At 43.8% G+C, this 19038-nt stretch overlaps 1 protein-coding gene across 4 annotated transcripts in view; it reads left to right on the top strand.

Moving 5' to 3' along the window:
- LOC120021326 (phosphatidylserine decarboxylase proenzyme, mitochondrial-like) overlaps window positions 1–15811 on the top strand; it is a 38019-nt gene extending 22208 nt beyond the window's left edge. For 3 of the 4 annotated variants that reach the window (XM_038965035.1, XM_038965036.1, XM_038965033.1), the window contains exons 2-7: window positions 1240–1405; window positions 5573–5809; window positions 9643–9790; window positions 10079–10228; window positions 12312–12472; window positions 13780–15811. In XM_038965035.1, coding sequence (XP_038820963.1) covers window positions 1240–1405; window positions 5573–5809; window positions 9643–9790; window positions 10079–10228; window positions 12312–12472; window positions 13780–14004 — 1087 coding nt within the window. In that variant the 3' untranslated portion in view covers window positions 14005–15811. The remainder of the gene's footprint in view (window positions 1–1239; window positions 1406–5572; window positions 5810–9642; window positions 9791–10078; window positions 10229–12311; window positions 12473–13779) is intronic. The other variant, XM_038965034.1, reaches the window with a different exon arrangement.
- The last annotated feature ends 3227 nt before the right edge of the window (window positions 15812–19038 follow it).

Here is a 19038-nt window from a genome sequence, read left to right as displayed (position 1 = left end):
CCTACAGGTCCTCTCTAGCTGGCAGCATCTGTGTGTATGCCAGTGATTGTGGCGGTAAGGTGCTGCTGACTGACGGCTGTCCGTTAGGGTGTCAGTGGCTAAACCATGCATGGCCTCACGCTTTGCCGTTATCCTGATTAGAGTGGACAGGTCTTCTTTAAGCCTATAGATAGCCCCACAGAGGCTATACAGCTAGCCTGTGTTATGCCACCGCTTCTCTCAAATCTGGACTCTCACTCGCTCACTGTCTTTTCACAAGTCTGGATTTTTGCAGAGCTAAGGCTGCAGCACCTCCTGTCACTTGGCTGAGAACTAGCTATACCCCCCCCCCCCCCCCCCCCCCCATATCGCATCTAAAAGCCTTTGGTGTTGTACATTTGTGCGTGTTGGATGTCCCTTGTTGAGAACATTGGTCTCCCCCTTAGAGTCCAGTCCACCGCTGCATCACTGCTGCCCTAGTTGTTCCTATTGTACAGGGTCAGGACAACACAGGCACCACTGAGGCCTATTTTAATAGACCTATGCAGTGTGGCCAGGCATAGTCATGGACAGATTATGGATTTGACTGTTGGGTGGATATGCTGTTTTTCTATGCGTTTTTAGCTGTGTGTTTACCACCCACACTTCGAGAGCACAGAGTTTGTCATTTAAAATCCCTCTCCTAAGGCTAAGCGAATAAAGTGATGCATTTTTTTTTAACATGTCATATTGAGAGATCTGGATGGATGGGAGTCGGAAATGAGGATATTTTAAGGAGAGACAGTTGATTTGACTAAAAGCAGCCTGAAGAGTAGAGTGGGTTCTGTATGAAATATGAATTTTCAGGAAACGAACCACGTGGGTGTTTTAGATGAGATACTGTGGAAGACTATCATCTAGGTGGTTGAGGCGATTCTGGGGGAGGTTGTGCAGTCAGAACGTGTGACGGCTCAGTAGCCCATTTCCCGATAGGAATTTGCTGTGTTTGAACAGTATAACGTAAGAGGGCATCATCTGTCAACTATTTCTGTTTGTGCTTTGTTGTCGTGTCATTTAGTTCCCGTTATACGTGTATTTACCCACGTCTTTGCGTGGACGTTCTGTCATTTTTCACGTGCTTTGTGGGTGTGCGCGTGGGTGAGAGACTCTGTGCTTGTCTGTGAATGTGAGTCTGTCCTGCCTGTGTTTGTGAGTCGGAGACTCTGTTTGTGTGTACACTGCCATACCTGTGCCAACCCAGGGCTTTGTATGGTTGCGCAGGTTGCAGTTCCCTCAGTTGGCCTTGCGGCGTCGTCTTGGCCAGTTGAGCTGCATGTCCCGGCCCGTCTTGCGGCTGCGCTCATGGCCGCTCAGCTTCCTCTACTACTTCCTGACCTTCGGTGCACTCAAGCCCCTGGCCAAGGTTGGCTGGAGACCAACAAGCAGGGTGAGTACTTCCCTACTAACGAGCTACTACAGCGTTTTTCTCGTGTGTGTGTGTGTGTGTGTGTGTGTGTGTGTGTGTGTGTGACATTCATTCATTCTCTCTCACACAATCTCAGTATCCAGAGGTACCAAGTCCTATAATACTAGTTGAGTTAGGATACCAGTTCCTCCAGTACAAAGTAAATCGCAGCTGGAACACTTGAAAAAGCACTTTAAATCCACTTGAATAACCCCTATGTTCATTACAGTTCCTACCAAACATAGTTTGTTTCCCCTGCTTCACTAGGTTTTCTTGGCTAGAAGTGCTCTGTTAGAGAGCCACTGATGTGAGGTGCGCCCCCCCCCCCCCCCCCCTGTCACAGATGGCCAGACCCATATGGACCTGCAGAGCTCTGATCTCGGCCCAGGCTCTATCGTAACGCCTATTAAAGGCCCTTTGTGTGATCCACACAATAACGGGAGGAATGCTTTGTTTTCTTCTCCTGCTGTGCTTGCTCACACTGTCGCGGCAAAGGGGCGAGTGAGTGGCCTAAGTTTCAATGGATGCTGTTTCCCCCTTACCAATAAGCATTTAATGTTATTAATGAAATGTTGATCTATTCCGCCTCCCCTTGGCCTATTAATCAAAGTGGATACTTAATCATGGAGATAGAACTTGTCTGCCACCCATATCCTCAGCTGATCTATTTCCTGCAGTTTGGACAAGATCTGTGATCATCTCTGGAGCTACAGGACCTTACTGCCTATGAGTTATGTGGGCGGGTCCAGACTCAGCATGCAGCACCGGTTTGGCTTAAATTCAGGAGGGTGCGCAAAGTTCCAGAGAATTTGCATTGAAATGTTGTAGAACAGACATGCTTCTCTCTATTGTGCACATTGAATCGGTTTGTCAGTTTGATCTATACATTATATTTCTATCGGCAATGTTAAGCTCCAAAATAAGCTCCAGTATTTCTCCACTGTTTTTCTGTTTTACAGTCTGAACTCTGATCAGCTTTAAGGTTTTTAATCCTGGGGTCAAAAGGCTTTTTGAGACCCTCCTTACCTACCTGTTAAACTCCTATTCTATTGCAGGTGTATTTTAAATCTGATTTCTACATGTATTACCCTGACCTCGCATCTGAGGCCATGTAAAGAAATGGCTATTCCAATGCATTTTTTTATTGTGCCGGTGGTCCGTTCGTAGCTGCGTTGGATTTGAGATGGAATATCATTAAGGGCTTCAGCTGTTCGGCGGGGATAAGGGGTGGGGAAGATCCCCAGGCAGCCGATCCCTAAAGTGCACAGTTAACAAATTAGAATTCAATAATAATTTATTTATAAAGCCCTTTTTACATCAGCCCATGTCACAAAGCGCTGTACAGAAACCCTGCCTAAAACCCCAAACAGCAAGCAATGCAGATGTAGAAGCACGGTAGTTAGGAAAAACTCCCTAGAAAGGCCAGAACCTAGGAAGAAACCTAGAGGAACCAGGCTCTGAGGGGTGCCCAGTCCTCTTCTGCCTGTGCCGGGTGGAGATTATAACAGAACATGGCCAAGATGTTCAAACCTTCATAGATGACCAGCAGGATCAGATAATAATAGTAATCAGTGGTTGTAGAGTGTGCAACAGGTCAGCACCTCAGGTGTAAATGTCAGTTGGCTTTTCATAGCCGATCATTCAGATTTAGACAGCAGGTGCGGTAGAGAGAGAGTCCAAAACCGCAGGTACAGGACAAGGTAGCACATCCAGTGAGCAGGTCAGGGTTCCATAGCCGCAGGCAGAACAGTTGAAACTGGAGCAGCAGTATGACCAGGTGGACTGGGGACAGCAAGGAGTCATCAGGCCAGGTAGTCCTGAGGCGTGGTCCTAGGGCTCAAGTCCTCTGAGAGGGAGAGAGTGAGGAGAGAGTGAGGAGAGAGTGAGGAGAGAGTGAGGAGAGAGTGAGGAGAGAGTGAGGAGAGAGTGAGGAGAGAGTGAGGAGAGAGTGAGGAGAGAGTGAGGAGAGAGTGAGGGTGAGAGTGAGAGGGCGCATACTTAAATTCACAGGATAAGTCATGAGAAATACTCCAGATATAACAGACTGACCCTAGCCCCCCGACACACAAACTATTGCAGTATAAATAGGCTGAGACAGGAGGGGTCGGGAGACACTGTGTCCCTGTCCGACGATACCCCTGGACAGGGCCAAACAGGCAGGATATAACCCCACCCACTTTGCCAAGGCACAGCCCCCACACCACCAGAGGGATATCTTCAACCACCAACCTAATACCCTGAGACGAGGCTGAGTATAGCCAGCGAAGACCTCCCCCGCGGCGCGAACCCAAGGGGGTGCCAACCCAGACAGGAAGATCACGTCAGTGACTCAACCCACTCAAGTGACGCACCCCTCCTAGGGACGGCATGGAAGGGCACCAGTAAGCCAGTGACTCAGCCCCCGTAATAGGGTTAGAGGCAGAGAATCACAGTGGAGAGAGGGGAACCGGTCAGGCAGAGACAGCAAGGGCGGTTTGTTGCTCCAGTGCCTTTCTGTTCACCTTCAAACCCCTGGGCCAGACTACACTCAATCATAGGCCCTACTGAAGAGATGAGTCTTCAATAAAGACTTAAAGGTTGAGACCGAGTCTGCGTCTCTCACATGGGTAGGCAGACCATTCCATAAAAATGGAGCTCTATAGGAGAAAGCCCTGCCTCCAACTGTTTGCTTAGAAATTCTAGGGACAGTAAGGAGGCCTACGTCTTATGACTGTAGCGTACATGAAGGTATGTACGGCAGGACCAAATCGGAAAGATGGGTAGGCGCAAGCCCATGTAATGCTTTGTAGGTTAGCAGTAAAACCTTAATCAACCCTAGCCTTAACAGGAAGCCAGTGTGGAGAAACTAGCACTGCAGTAATATGATCACATTTTTTGGGTTCTTGTCAAGATTCTAGCAGCTGTGTTTAGCACTAACTGAAGTTTATTTAGTGCTTTAACCGGGTAGCCGGAAAGTAGAGCATTGCACTAGTCTAATCTAGAAGTGACCAAAGCATAGATGCAGAACATATATCATTTTTGGACCGAACGTTTCTGATTTTTGCTATGAAAATGGAAAAAAGCTGTCCTTAAAGTATTCTTGATATGTTCTTCAAAAGATAGATAAGGGTCCAGAGTAACGTCGAGGTCCTTCAGTTTTATTTGAGATGACTGTACAACCATCAAGATTAATTGTCAGATCCAACAAAAGATCTCTTTGTTTCTTGGGACCTAGAACTAGCATCTGTTTTTGTCAGAGTTTAAAAGTAAAAAATCTGCTAGGTCCTGGCAGTGTTGTGCAGATTCAGGACAACTGAGCTTTGGAGAAATACGCAGATTTAAATAGTCCGTAATTTGCTTTCTAATGAGCATGATCTTTTCGTCAAAGAAGTTCATGAATTTATCACTGCTGAAGTGAAAGCCATCCTCTCTTGGGGAATGCTACTTTTTAGTTAGCTTTGCGACAGTATCAAAAATACATTTTGGATTGTTCTTATTCTCCTCAATTAAGTTGGAAAAATAGGATGATCGAGCAGCAGTGAGGGCTCTTCGATACTGCACATTACGGTCTTTCCAAGCTAGTCAGAAGACTTCCAGTTTGGTCTAGCTCCATTTACGTTTCAATTTTCTGGAAGGGGTCTGTAAGGCCGTGACAAGATGGCTTCCATGCGACTTAAACTTTAAGTTTAATTTGCAAATGTACATGATCTGTGCGAGTTCTGATGGTTCACATTTGGCTTCTACAATGCACCTGTAAATGAAGACCGTACTTCAGGAGTGCAAAAGTTCAATCTATTCAGGCGCGTTAAAACACTCAACTCTCGCTTGCTACCTATCCTGCACATGGCCTTGATGCAGTTGACTTTTAATGCTCTTTTCAGAGTTGCGATTGCGCCTTGCCTTAAGCTTAGTGATCTAGTCAACTTTATAGCCTCGTCTGCCATGGTTCTAGCTTCTCCTGTTACAGTTCACCCAGTAGAGAAGTAGTAGCCCTGTCTCATCTGTTTGTGTGGTCTTGCCAACCCCTATGGTTGTTTGGTGTAACAATGAGCATAGGAGTTGGCCAGACAGCACAAACCGATCTGGGATAAGCCAGGATGCAGCCAATGTGAGAACATGCAGTTTAACTATGTGTAGACTAACCCAATCATCTCTCCCTCCCTGGCGCAGGTTGCTCTGTACAAGACCATCCCAACACGGCTGCTGTCTCGGGCCTGGGGTCGCCTGAACCAGGTGGAACTACCGACCTGGCTGAGAAAGCCAGTCTACAGTCTGTATATCTGGACGTTTGGCGTCAACATGCAGGAGGCGGCTGTGGAAGACCTAATTCAATACAGGAACCTGGGAGAGTTCTTTAGACGGAAACTCAAACCGGCTGTCCGGCCCGTGTGCAACTCGCACTGCGTGGTGAGTGTGTGTGTATGCGTGCGCGTGTGTATTGTCCCTTCAAAGTATTCATACCTCTTGACTTATTCCACATTTATTGTTACAGCCTGAATTCAAAATGGATTAAATATTTTTTTTTCTCTCACATCTACACACAGTACCCCATAATGACAATGTGAAAACATGTTAGCAAATATATTGAACATTTAATGCAGAGATGTGTATTTTACATAAGTATTCAACCCCTGAGTCAATACTTTGTAGAAGCACCTTTGGCAGCGACTACAGCTGCAAGTCTTTCTGGGTAAGTCTCTAAGAGCTTTACCACACCTGGGTTGTGCAACATTTGCACGTGTATTAATTTCAGAATTCTTCAAGCTATGCCGCTGTTGTTGATCATTGCTAGACAACCATTTTCAGGTCTTGCCATTTGACTTAAATCTACTTGGAAATCAAAACTGTAACTCAGCCACTCAGGAACGTTCACGGTCTTCTTGGTAAGCAACTCCAGTGTAGGTTTCGGACCCACCTATGTGAAGCTGGCCACAATAAGGAGTAGACACAATAGTGGAATTTGCGGTTCACCTTCAAAATATGTCTCTAATTGAAAGTGATACAAATAGTGGAATCGTGCCATAATGTAATAGATCATGCTAAACGATGTTTGAATGTTATATAAATTCAACAAGAGACTTTGTTAATTTGACAAATCATGTGTTAGACTTGAGAATTGCATTGGGGGCGTACTTATTTCACTGTACAGCCTATGGATTGTGGATCAATGGCACGGGGTATCAGTGTGCTCCGTGACATCCACAGAACATTAGCATCGTAGCTCTTATTGTGTGACTCTGAAACCACTGTGAAATAAGCAACATTTATTATACCAGTCAACCTACTATTTGGATTGAACACTATTCCAGAGGAAAAACAAGTCTGATAACTCTGTGGGGGGGAGCACTTGGGTACTGAGCAGACTGATACCCCATTTCATTTCCCACAGTCAAACTCCCGCAGTAGGAGCTAAGATGCTAATATTTGTGTAAACTCTTCAGTTGTGTTGTGTGGGTGTCACCAAGTAGACTGATACCCCATTTCATTGCTCCACATTCCAACACTCCAACGTTTAACATTATCTAGTCTAAATATGGCATGATTTCACTAATTGTAACCATTTGCATCACGTTCAAAGAAGCAGAAGTCTGAATCTCAAAGTCTTAGGGTTAAATATTAATAGCCACTTTGATAGTAAGGCATGGCTACACACAAAAACAACGATGAAAATATAAAAAATGTCATACTTTAGAGAAATTGGCCGTTATGGATGTGACGTCCTCCCTTATGGATGTGACGCTGTACAAAATGTTTATATACAGCCCTTAGCCGTGGCATATGGCCATTTACCACGAACCTTCAAGGTGCTTTATTGCTGTTATAAACTGGTTACCAATGTATTTAGAGCAGTAAAAATACATGTTTCGTCATACCTGTGGTATACGGTCTGATATACCACGGCTGTCAGCCAATCAGCATTCAGGGCTCGAACCACACAGTTTATCATTGTAAATAATGATTTGTATTTTCTTTTTATGGTGAATAAAAAGTTGGCTACTCAAAACATTGTCAGATGTTCTGGTAATTATGAGGTGGATAGACAAATCTATAAATGTGTTTATGCAGGTCCTAAGACAGAAGGCTAAAAAAAATTTTTTTTTTCAATAGAATAGCATATTTTGAGTTTAATGTTAGGCTACTGGTCTGTTCATCCCATAGCTGTGCAAGGCAAATTAATCTATAGTTATTTTGTTAATTAAACAGACAAGAGACACACTTTGCCTACTTTCCCCTGCCCTGATCAGTCAACACACAGGGCCTATATTTTATAGTAAGATTTAATATAATAGAATATAACAGAATAAAATAAAGGTATTTAGAATGTGTGGAACCGCTGTCATAAAATTATTTCAAAACAGTGCCTCATTTTTTTTGAGCCCATGTCCTCGTTTTTTTATTTTATATAGAAGCATTATTTGCTTTCTGACCTGGATGAACCTCCTGTAGGATGGTATCAGAAAGTTCCTTTATTGATCCACGTTGGACGTGATCACACCATCTCTTACTTTCTTTTTCAAACTCCCAACAGGACTTTTAAACACATTACCGCAATCGTGACGAGGTCGGTTGGTGGCTTTGTTACCGGCAGATATATAAAGAAAATGCGGAAACATTTGGCGGCATTGGTAAAGTTGACTGAAAAACGTCTTGGTGTGAAAGGTGCCGTATTCACACCCCTTGACTTTCTCCCCAAAAATGGTATTACAGCCTGAATTTAAAATGGATTTAATTTTGATTTTGTGTTACTGGCCTACACACAATACCCCATAATTTGAAAGTGGAATTATGTTTTTAGAAATGTTAACAAATTAATAAAAAATGAAAAGCTGAAAAGTCTTGAGTCAGTAAGTATTCAACTCCTTTGTTATGGAAAAGTTCAGGAGTAAAAAATTTGCTTAAGTCACAAGTTGCATGGACTCTGTATGTGCAATAAGTGTATAATTTTTTATGATAACCGATATGTGGGGTACAGAGATGAGAGAATCTGTAAGGTCCCTCAGTTGAGCAGTACATTTCAAACACAGGGTGTTTTACAGGGAGGTTTTCCAATGACTCGCAAAGGAGGACACATTTGTACATGGGTAAAAAACAAAAACAAAAACAGACATTGAATATCCCTTTGAGTATGGTGAAGTTATTCATTACACTTTGGATGGTGTATCAATACAACCAGTCACTAAAGATACAGGCGTCCTTCCTAACTCAGTTGCCGGAGAGGAAGGAAACTGTTTAGGGATTTCACCATGAGGCCAATGGCGACTTTAAAACAGTTAGAGTTTAATGGCTGTGATAGAAAACTGATGGCTCAACAACATTGTGGTTACTCCACAATACTAACCTAAATGACCAAGTGTAAACATGCATCCTTTTTGCAATAAGGTACTAAAGTAAAACTGCAAACAATGTGGCAAAGAAATTAACTTCATGTCCTGAATACAAAGCTTTATGTTTAGGGCAAATCCAACACATCACTGAGTACCACTCTTGATATTTTCAAGCATGGTGGTGGCTGCATCATGTTATAGGTATGCTTGTCATCGGCAAGGACTAGGCAGTTTTTTATTTTATAAAAAGAAACGGAAAAGAGCTAAGCTCAGCCACAATCCTAGAGGTAAACCTGGTCGTCTGTTTTCCAACAGACATTGGTAGACCCATTCACCTTTCAGCAGGATTATAACCTAAAACACAAGGCCAAATATACAGCTGACTAGCTTATCAAGATGACGTTGAATGTTCCTGAGTGGCCTAGTTACAGTTTTGACTTAAATCGGCTTGAGAATCTATGCCAAGACTTAAATGGCTGTCTAGCAATGATCAACAACCAACTTGACAGAGCTTGAAGAATTTAAAATGTGCAAATATTGTACAATCCATTTGTGCAATGTTTTTAGAGACTTACCCAGAAAGACGCACCGCTTCAATTAATCGCTGCCAAAGGTGATTCTAACATGTATTGACTCCAGGGTGTGAACACTTATGTAAATGAGATCTCTGTATTTCATTTTCAATACATTTGCGAACATTTCTCAAAACATGTTTTCACTTTGGCTTTATGGGGTGTGTGTGTAGATGAGTGAGAAACGATATTTAATCCATTTTGAATTCAGGCGGTTACTCAACAAAATGTGAAATAAGTCAAGGGGTATGAATACTTTCTGAAAGTACTGTATATTCTAGACATAGAGGAGTAGATCCCTGGCTTAAGCCGTAAATGTCGGAGTCTTTTTTTTTTTCTTCAGATCAGCCCAGCAGACGGGAAGATCCTGCACTTTGGGCGGGTGCGGAACTGTGAGGTGGAGCAAGTCAAAGGAGTCACCTACTCTTTGGAGACCTTCCTAGGACCCCACACCTGGGCTGAGGCCATCAACTGTACCATCAAGCCATCAAGTGAGTACCTCTTCCCTCTCCCCAGTCTAATGGGATCTAATACCTAATCCTAATTCAATCCTTAATCCCCTTGAGACTTGTTGATCTCAAAGGGTTGGGCGGGTAAATACAGTATAACTGATGTTGTAGACCTAATAGGCCCACCTTGCCCCCAATCATTTTTATACATCTTATCAGAATTAGACACATCTAATCCTGTTTTGTTTAGAGGCTAGGGATTTAGGATTGGTTTGTATGACGCACCTTACCACCCTGCCTGCTGACCATAATTATGTGCGTGTTTCCCAGATGAAGAGGACCCCAGCTCATTCCAGGACCTGCTGGTGACTAAAGAGGGGAATGAGCTGTTCCACTGTGTGGTGTACCTGGCTCCAGGAGACTACCACTGCTTCCACTCCCCCACAGACTGGAGGGTGGCCCACAGAAGACACTTCCCTGGTCAGTGTGCTATTAGGACTGTCCTGCTCATACATTCAACATTGAAATTCCCCTATATTAACACCAGAATTACTCCGCTATGCTAGGACAATCCCAGGACATTCAGGACACACACATCATAATCATGCACCCCAAAACATATGGAGGCACAAAGTATGTGAGGATGGCTGGGGCTGGTAAATTGGATAATTATTTTTCCAAAACCTGAAACGGCTTCCTGCAATCTAGAGCAGTAATCATTATGCTTCATTCTATGTAAAAAATATGATATATATATATATATATGTAGGTTTTTCTGCATATCTAAGCATACCTCTTGAGCTGTCTGTATCCTCCTGACTGGTGGTTATTTTTTTAACCCTTCTCCTACAATTTCCGTGGCCACGCAGAAATCGAATTAACATAATAATAAAAAAACATCAATATCCGTCTGTTTAAAACCTCTTAAGGATCCGCCCCTTTTTAAATTTTTGCCTAAAATAACATACCCAAATCTAACTGCCTGTGGCTCAGGACCTGAAGCAAGGATATGCATATTCTGATACCATTTGAAAAGAAACACTGAAGTTTGTGGAAATGTGAAATGAATGTTGGAGAATATAACACATTAGATCTAGATTTTAGTATTTTTTTTTGTACCATCTTTGAAATGCAGGAGAGGCCATATTGTATTATTCCAGCCCAGGCGCAATTAGACTTTGGCCACTAAATGACAGCTTTGTATGTGCAAAGTTGTAGACTGATCCAATGAACCATTGCATATCAGTTAAAAATGTTGTATCAAGACTGCCCAAATGTGCCTAATTGGTTTATTCATACATTTTCAAGTTCATAATTGTGCACTCTCCTCAAACAATAGTATGGTATTCTTTCACTGTAATAGCTACTGTAAATTAGACAGCGCAGCTAGATTAACAAGAATTTAAGCTTTCTGCCCATATCAGATATGTCTATGTCCTGGTGAATACTTTTTTGTATCTTACAACCTCATGCATTAGCCTACATTAGCTCAACCATACCGCGGGGGGTACACTGATCCTGTAGAGGTTTTAAGATGTTTTTTGTTTTTTTGCATGTGCTGCGTCTCAATCCACCACATCCGCCAATATCGCCCTTCTGCAGATGCGAGCTAGAGTGGTTTTTGTCAGATCATGAGACGTCCTGAAAATCGGTCTTCTCGAAAAACTTCTGTAGCATGCAAATGGTTTTCCCTCTGTGGAAAGATGCGACTCTCATGAACGCAATGGTGTTCTCCATTTTGCTCTACGACCCTCACAAGCATCACGGGACTCGTCTGAATTCGGTACAGCCTCTTCTGCCAACTTCTGTCTGTACCGTCCGAAGAGTTTGGACTACACGTTAATATGACCCCTCTTACAAACACGTCAGACTTTTTGTTCTAGGATGCCTCGCAAGACCAGGCAATGTTTTTCCACTCAGTTGTCCAGTGTTTGTGATTGCGTGCCCACTGGAGCCGCTTCTTTTTGTTTTTAGCTGATAGGAGTGGAACCCAGTGTGGTCGTCTACTGCAATAACCCATCCGTGACCAGGACAGACAAGTCGTGCGTTCCGAGATGCCATTCTGCAAACCACTGTTGTACTGCGTTGTTATTTGCCCCTTTGTGGCCCATTTTGTTAGCTGGCACGATTCTTGGCATTCTCCTTCGACCTCTCAACGAGCCGTTTTCACCCGCTGACAGGATGTTTTGTTTGTCCCACCATTCTCGGTAAACCCTAAACACTGTTGTGCGTGAAAAGCCCAGGAGGCTGGCTGATTCCGAGATACTGGAACCGGTGCTCCTGACACCAACAACCATACCGCTCTGAGTCGCTTAGGTCACTATTATGCCCGTTTTTTTTATAGCGTTCAATCGAACAGTAACTGAATGCCTCTGCCTGACTGCCTGCTTTATATAGCAAGCCACAACCACGTGACTCTGGTCTGTAGGCATGAACCATTTTCGTACACAGGGTGTACCTAATAAACTGGTGTATAGTGCTGCTTGCCGTGTTTGTATTATGTTTTGTATCTGTGTCGGTATACCTGTGTATTTACTTTCTGCTCCCTCTGTGTCCTTCCCAGGCTCTCTGATGTCAGTGAACCCTGGCGTGGCTCGCTGGATCAAGGAACTGTTCTGCCATAACGAGAGGGTGGTGCTGAGTGGAGAGTGGACGCACGGCTTCTTCTCCCTCACCGCTGTAGGGGCCACCAACGTGGGCTCCATACGCATCTACTTTGACAAGGTTGGAGCTAAAAACACACTTAGGTTGGATGTTTCACTAGTCTGAACCTGTTCCGGTTCTGTCATAGTATATAACCACTCACTCGTCCATTTTGCGCCGGCTGGTGCGTAGTGCAGCATCAATGTCTCGCCACGGCATAGTATTTAGGGACCTTGGCATTGTCCATATACATGGAGGAAGTTCTGAATGGGAGCATCAAAGTTAATGGTCCCACTATTGTTTATTAAACATGTATTTACACTGCAATTCTATACTGTTGTGCAGTTATAGTGTATGTACACATTTTCAAACTGGCGTTTGATGTGTTACTGATGGCGATCTCTTTCTCTGATATTGTGAGGACATACAAGGGTCACCTGCTTAACCTATTAGGACATAACAGTACATGCAGTACAAAGTCAGTGTGACATAAAGCTGAGAGTGGGCCAGCCTGACTCAGGGTTTCTGTTACACTTCTTATCACTCCATTAAGCTCCCTCTGCTTCCTGTCTCACTTACCTGTACGTCAGGCCATTTCCCTAAGCTGCCGACACGCACACACACACACACTGGTAGGCCTATTTAATCTCCACACTCACTGTGTTCAAACTGGCTGATGTCCCGTAGACTCCCATTGATTAGAGCAGAGGCTTAGGATGACGTGGACGTTTTAAAAGCCCACCCTCTCTCACTTTCCTGCTGTAGGTCAATAGGATCTCGGCTTCGGGGGCAGACAGGCTAATGCGTTTGGTCCTCTGGATCAACGCTCGCCACTGGGCTGCCTCCCTGGGTCAGTCAACAGAGAGCAGACCAATAAGGGGACGTTCTGCTCACTGGCGCAGCCTGCTGTCCCGTTTCATCTGAAGTAGATGGATACAGGAGTTTCTCCTTACCATGTGACATTGTGACCTGACCAGGAAATACTCTGTTTTTGTGTCTTAGTCATAGGATTCCGGATTCAGTTGTCATGAGATTAGGCCCTACAGTTTTCCTTGTCAATTCGTCAGGTGGGAAGGGAGGATAAAGTAGAGGAGGTGAGTGGGAGGAGAGGCGAGAAAGATGATGGTGAGATGAGTTGAGGGGGCCAGCGAGACAAGCTGTTTCCACCTGGGAATAGTCAACACAACAGGAGGATATGACCTCATTCAGCTGCGCTGCTTGTTGTCTAATGGGAATTAGTCCAATTCAACTATTCTCCAATTTGTTTTTTTAACACATCACATGGATGGACACTGAATTTATGGGGGGGGGGGGGGTATAAAGCTATGCTCTATAACCAATATATGATTAATATATATTTACTAAACTGGCCCCACTTTCCCCCCCAGGAGCTTCGGACCAACAGCCCGCGCTACAGCAAAGGCTCGTACAACGACTTCAGCTACTTGTCTAACAACAACCAGGAGGGTGTGAGCATGAGGAAAGGGGAGCACCTGGGAGAGTTCAACCTGGGCTCCACCATCGTCCTGCTCTTCGAGGCTCCGCACGACTTCACCTTCAACCTGAAGGCCGGCCAGAAAATCCGCTACGGAGAACCCCTGGGGACTATGTGAGCCAAGATGGCTGACCAGAGAGACGCTTTCTGGGGGAAACAGACTAAACTATAAGAAACTGATGGACACGCTAACGTGCGTGTACAGATCCAAGGGGACTTGCGTGCGCACACACAAACACACACTCATTCATACACTGACATTCAGTAAATGTACTGTACATTGAAATTGAGCGATGTACACCTACCATACGATGCACTGACTGACTCACAGCAAAAACTCACAAGCCACCACTGTTGCTTTATTAACAAGGGGGTCTCCCTGTTCCATTGACTAGTTTCAATTAACTATTTACTTATTTTGACAATTGATTACGACCAGCAAAAGCAAGATAGTTTACATCTATTAGTTACTTTTTTGTTCCATAAGAATAACATAGCTTAAATTTTATTAGCATCTTTTATTTTATTTTGATACATTTTACCCATATTGCCTTTTGTCAGGGGTCTCCTCGTCAATGGGGAGTTCCTCTGAGGTTTCAGACACAAGCAGCACGAGCCTGATTTAAAGATCTGCTTAGTGCCGTGTAGCCCAACTCCTTTGTCCGTAGGCCATACATCACAAACAGATCTGGGACTAGGCTAGCGAGCTGCGAGACGCATCCACACACACAGGTAACCCCCCCTGTCACACTAAGCCACTATCATGTGGACAGGCTTCCCTATATAGTATACACACCTACAGCAAACACACCGCGAAGAAGGAATGTACTAGAGACTATATACAGAGTTACCCTCTTCCTTCTCTTTCCCTCCCTCCTTCTCTTTCCCTCCCTCCTTCTCTTTCCCTCCCTCCTTCTCTTTCCCTCCCTCCTTCACTCTGATACTGAACGCCTTCCTCCTCTCCTTCTGTCTCATACACTCTCCGTCCGCACTGCTGGCTCTCCCTCTTCTGCCATCCCCAGAGAAGGTGCTTGTGTTGGGGTGATTATGTGGACTCTTCCCCCTTCCTGTCATGGAGGTGAAGACTGGCACGATTCCGCCCAGTCAAATGTGTCTGGGTCGTATTCATTAGGCACCTGCAGGAAGAAAACTGTCTGAAACCAGCCAGGAGTAGCTGGACTTGGTCCAATAGGAACCTCTTATTTTCAGTGTGTGATGAAAAAAATAAAATGTTTTGCTATGGGTGTGCCCTAATGAAAACTTCCCTGTTGTATTAAGCCCATAGTGTACGATCTCTGCCATGCATTATTCATCATCATTAGAGGTAGCTAGCAGCGCTGCCTGCTGCCAATTCTCCTGTAACCCTAACCGTAAATGACTGCTAAAAGGGGTATGTCACATTTTAGAGTAGACATTAACATGTGATGATGACTTCAGCGATTTCTGTGAAGATGATTTACGATGACGTGTGTTAATCTAACCCAATTCATCAATGGACGAAATCCTGATGTATTCCTCTGAATGGAGCCATTAATTGTATGCTGATATACAGCCATCTGACCATCATTACAAAAACAAACCCGTGCCGAAGTGCAGCACTTGTGGTAGGATCATGGGAGAGAATGTGCAAGCTGGTACTGGTAACTATTACGTTTTGTCTTCTGCTGTTCAGTTGAATTGGAATAAGTTGTTAAACTGGAAGTTATCTGCCAGTGATAATATTCAAATAAGTTGTGCTAAACCTTTTTAAGACTGTAAAACTTATGCTGATATCGATACTAACGATTGTGACAACCTTCAGATACCCAGGGCTGAGCTATTTAAAGCTATTTTTTTCTGTGTTTCTGTTTTAGATTTTCTAGTAGTGCCAAAAATACTAGTGTTTTTTTTGGGTTGTTTTTCGATGTATTCAAAAAAATTGCTTTGAACAAATGTAGACTTCCTGGCGCTTTTTGGGTTTCTGCTGCTGAACTATTGCTCTGTTTTGAGGGGGTAGCGACATCTTCTGACTCTGATCCCCTCGGTAAAGGAATTCTGATCGCCAGCATACGACGAGCGGTGGTCACAGACGTGATGGACCGGGGAGATGCCGGTGACACCAAACCCCTTGGCTACATCGTCGTCCCACAAATAGTGTCGCAAACAGAAACCAAACGCCATGGCCTGGCCACTGCCTGCTGCACACTAGTTTTTATATGTACATTGTAATATACTTGACTCATTCAACACTGCATAGACTTTAATCTCACCTTTTTTTTTTTTTAGAAGCAGGAAAACATGTCTAATAAATTTTGGCGTATTCTTTAAAAATATATTTTTGTGTATGTGTGTGACAAGAAATATGTACTTCACACATCATAGGATTGGTGTTGATCTCTGGAGCTAACCCCTGCTCAATTTTAATGTTAGAGGAGTGATTTGATTGGAGCACAAGGAAAAATGTCCCAAAGGTCATATTGGTTATTGGTAGCAATGGTCTGCTATGTAAGTTAGCTTGAGGTAGAAGTTACCCTAAACCACAGATTTAGGATCAAATTCTCCTATCCTAATGTTGATTTTTGTGAGATTTTTCCAACATTCACTCAATGCACTCTGGGTTTTTACAAAGTGCAAGATAAGCCATTGCGTTATTGGACAGCTTGATATACCTACTTACAGTTTGGAAGCTAATTGATTGCATTTACCTAATATTAGACACATAAATTGTAATAAGATACTGTTAACATGTAAATATTATTGGTAACCGAATAAATAGCAGAATAACTGCAGATTAAGTGATGTAATTGAAAGTTGTACACCCAATGTAGGCTACTTCCCCGTTAAGGGTACAAAATCATTTCTAGCTCTATGATGTGATTCTTACCCAATGTTTTCTTCTCACACTATTCAAACCCCACAATTTAATAAACCGCCTAGGAAGCTCTTAGCCTATAGATCACATATTGCAAACAAATAATCTGAATTAAAAACACTGTCATTTCTGTGCATCAATTGCTAATCAATATCCCAAAACGGCACACGTTTTTTCTGCGACCCTGCATATCTTCTCTTGCAGCACCAATGTGAGGGTTTATGTCAGGGGAAACGGTGTTGCAGTAGTCTAGTGTGTGGTGCTGGAATAATGACGAGAACATGGGGAGCTTTGTTCACATTGCGCTAAAAAGAACCCAGACTTCAGAATTCAAGCAAGCTGAACTCCGATCACCTCAAGATGGTCTCAGTTCGATTCCTTTCGGGTGCTCTTTTGAGGGGTCGGAGTTCCTTTTGGAGTGGTCACATTGCACAAAAAAAAACCACTGAGTTCACAAATGTGTTAAAAGTAACCAAGTGTAAAAACACCTGGTTCAAGTGTGGATCCCCCTTCCTTCAAATGAGTGGATTCTGCTATTTTCAGCCACACATAATCGAGCACACAGCCATGCAATTTCCATAGACAAACATTGGCAGTAGAATGGCCTTAATACCTCAGTGACTTTCAACATTGCACCGTCATAGGTTGCCACCATTCCAACAAGTCCGTTCGTCAAATTTCTGCCCTGCTAGAGCTACCCCGGTCAACTGCAAGTGCCATTATTGGGAAGTGGAAACATCTAGAAGCAGCAACTGCTCAGCTGTGAAATGGTAGTCTACACGAGCTCACAGAACGGGAACGCAAAGTGCTGTAGCATGTAAAGAAACTGTTTGTCGGGATCTTCATGAAATGGGTTTCCATTGCTGAGCATAAGCATAAGATCACCAAGCGTCGGCTGGAGTGGTGTATAGTTCGCCACCTCTGGAGCAGTGGAAACGCGTTCTCTGGAGTGATCAATCACGCTTCTCCATCTGGCAGTCCGACAGACGAATCTGGGTTTGGCGGATTCCAGGAGAACGCTACCTGCCCAAATTCATAGTGCCAACTAAAGTTAGGTGGAGGAGGAATAATGGTCTGGGGCAGGTTTGTCATGGTTCGGGTTAGGCCCCTTACTTCCAGTGAAGGGAAATCTTAATGCTACTGCATACAATTACATTCTAGACGATTCTGTGCTTCCAACTTGTGGAAACAGTTTGGGGAAGGCCATTTCCTGTTTCAGCATGACAATGCCCCTGTGCACAAAGCGAGGTCCATACAGAAATGGTTTGTCAAGATTGGTGTGGAAGAACTTGACTGGCCTGCACAGATCCCTGACCTCAACCCCATTGAACACCTTTTGGATGAATTGGAACATCATCAGTGTCCAACCTCACTAATGCTCTTGTGGCTGAATGGAAGCAAGTCCCTGCAGCAATGTTCCAACATCTACTGGAAAGCTGTCACAGAAGATTGGAGGCTGTTATAGCAGCAAAGGGGGGGACCAACTCCATATTAATGCCCATGATTTTGGAATGAGATGTTCAACGAGCAGGTGTCCACATACTTGTAGTGTAACTCCCAGAATTTGAGGATAATTCTGAGTGAAAACTGAAATATACAGTTGAAGTCGGAAGTTTACATACACCTTAACCAAACACATTTAAACTCCGTTCTTCACAATTCCTGACATTTAATCCTAGTAAGAATTCCCTGTTTTAGGTCAGTTAGGATCACTACTTTTTATTTTAAGAATGTGAAATGTCAGAATAATAGTGATTTATTTAAGCTTTTATTTCTTTCATCACCTTCCCAGTGGGTCAGAAGTTTACATGCTACCAAATACAAATTGAGAGTATTGCCTTTAAATTGTTTAACTTGGGTCAAGCGGGTAGCCTTCCACAAGCTTCCCACAGTAAGTTGGGTGAATTTGGCCCATTCCTCCTGACAGAGCTGGTGTAATTGAGTCGGGTTTGTAGGCCTCCTTGCTCGCACACACTTTTTCTGTTCGCCCACAAAATTTCTGTAGGATTGAGGTCAGGGCTTTGTGATGGCCACTATAATACCTTGACTTTGTTGTCCTTAAGCCGTTTTGCCACAACTTTGGAAGTATGGTTGGGGTCATTGTCCATTTGGAAGACCCATTTGCGACCAAGCTTTAACTTCCTGTCTGATGTCTTGAGATATTGCTTCAATATATCCACGTAATTTTCCTGCCTCATGATGCCATCTATTTGTGAAGTGCACCAGTCCCTCCTGCAGCAAAGCACCCCCACATGATGCCGCCACCCCCGTGCTTCACGGTTGGGATGATGTTCTTCGGCT

Source organism: Salvelinus namaycush, chromosome 26, assembly GCF_016432855.1.
Source record: "Salvelinus namaycush isolate Seneca chromosome 26, SaNama_1.0, whole genome shotgun sequence".
Taxonomy (NCBI): Eukaryota; Metazoa; Chordata; class Actinopteri; order Salmoniformes; family Salmonidae; genus Salvelinus; species Salvelinus namaycush.
This window is presented reverse-complemented; position numbering and strand designations above follow the sequence as displayed.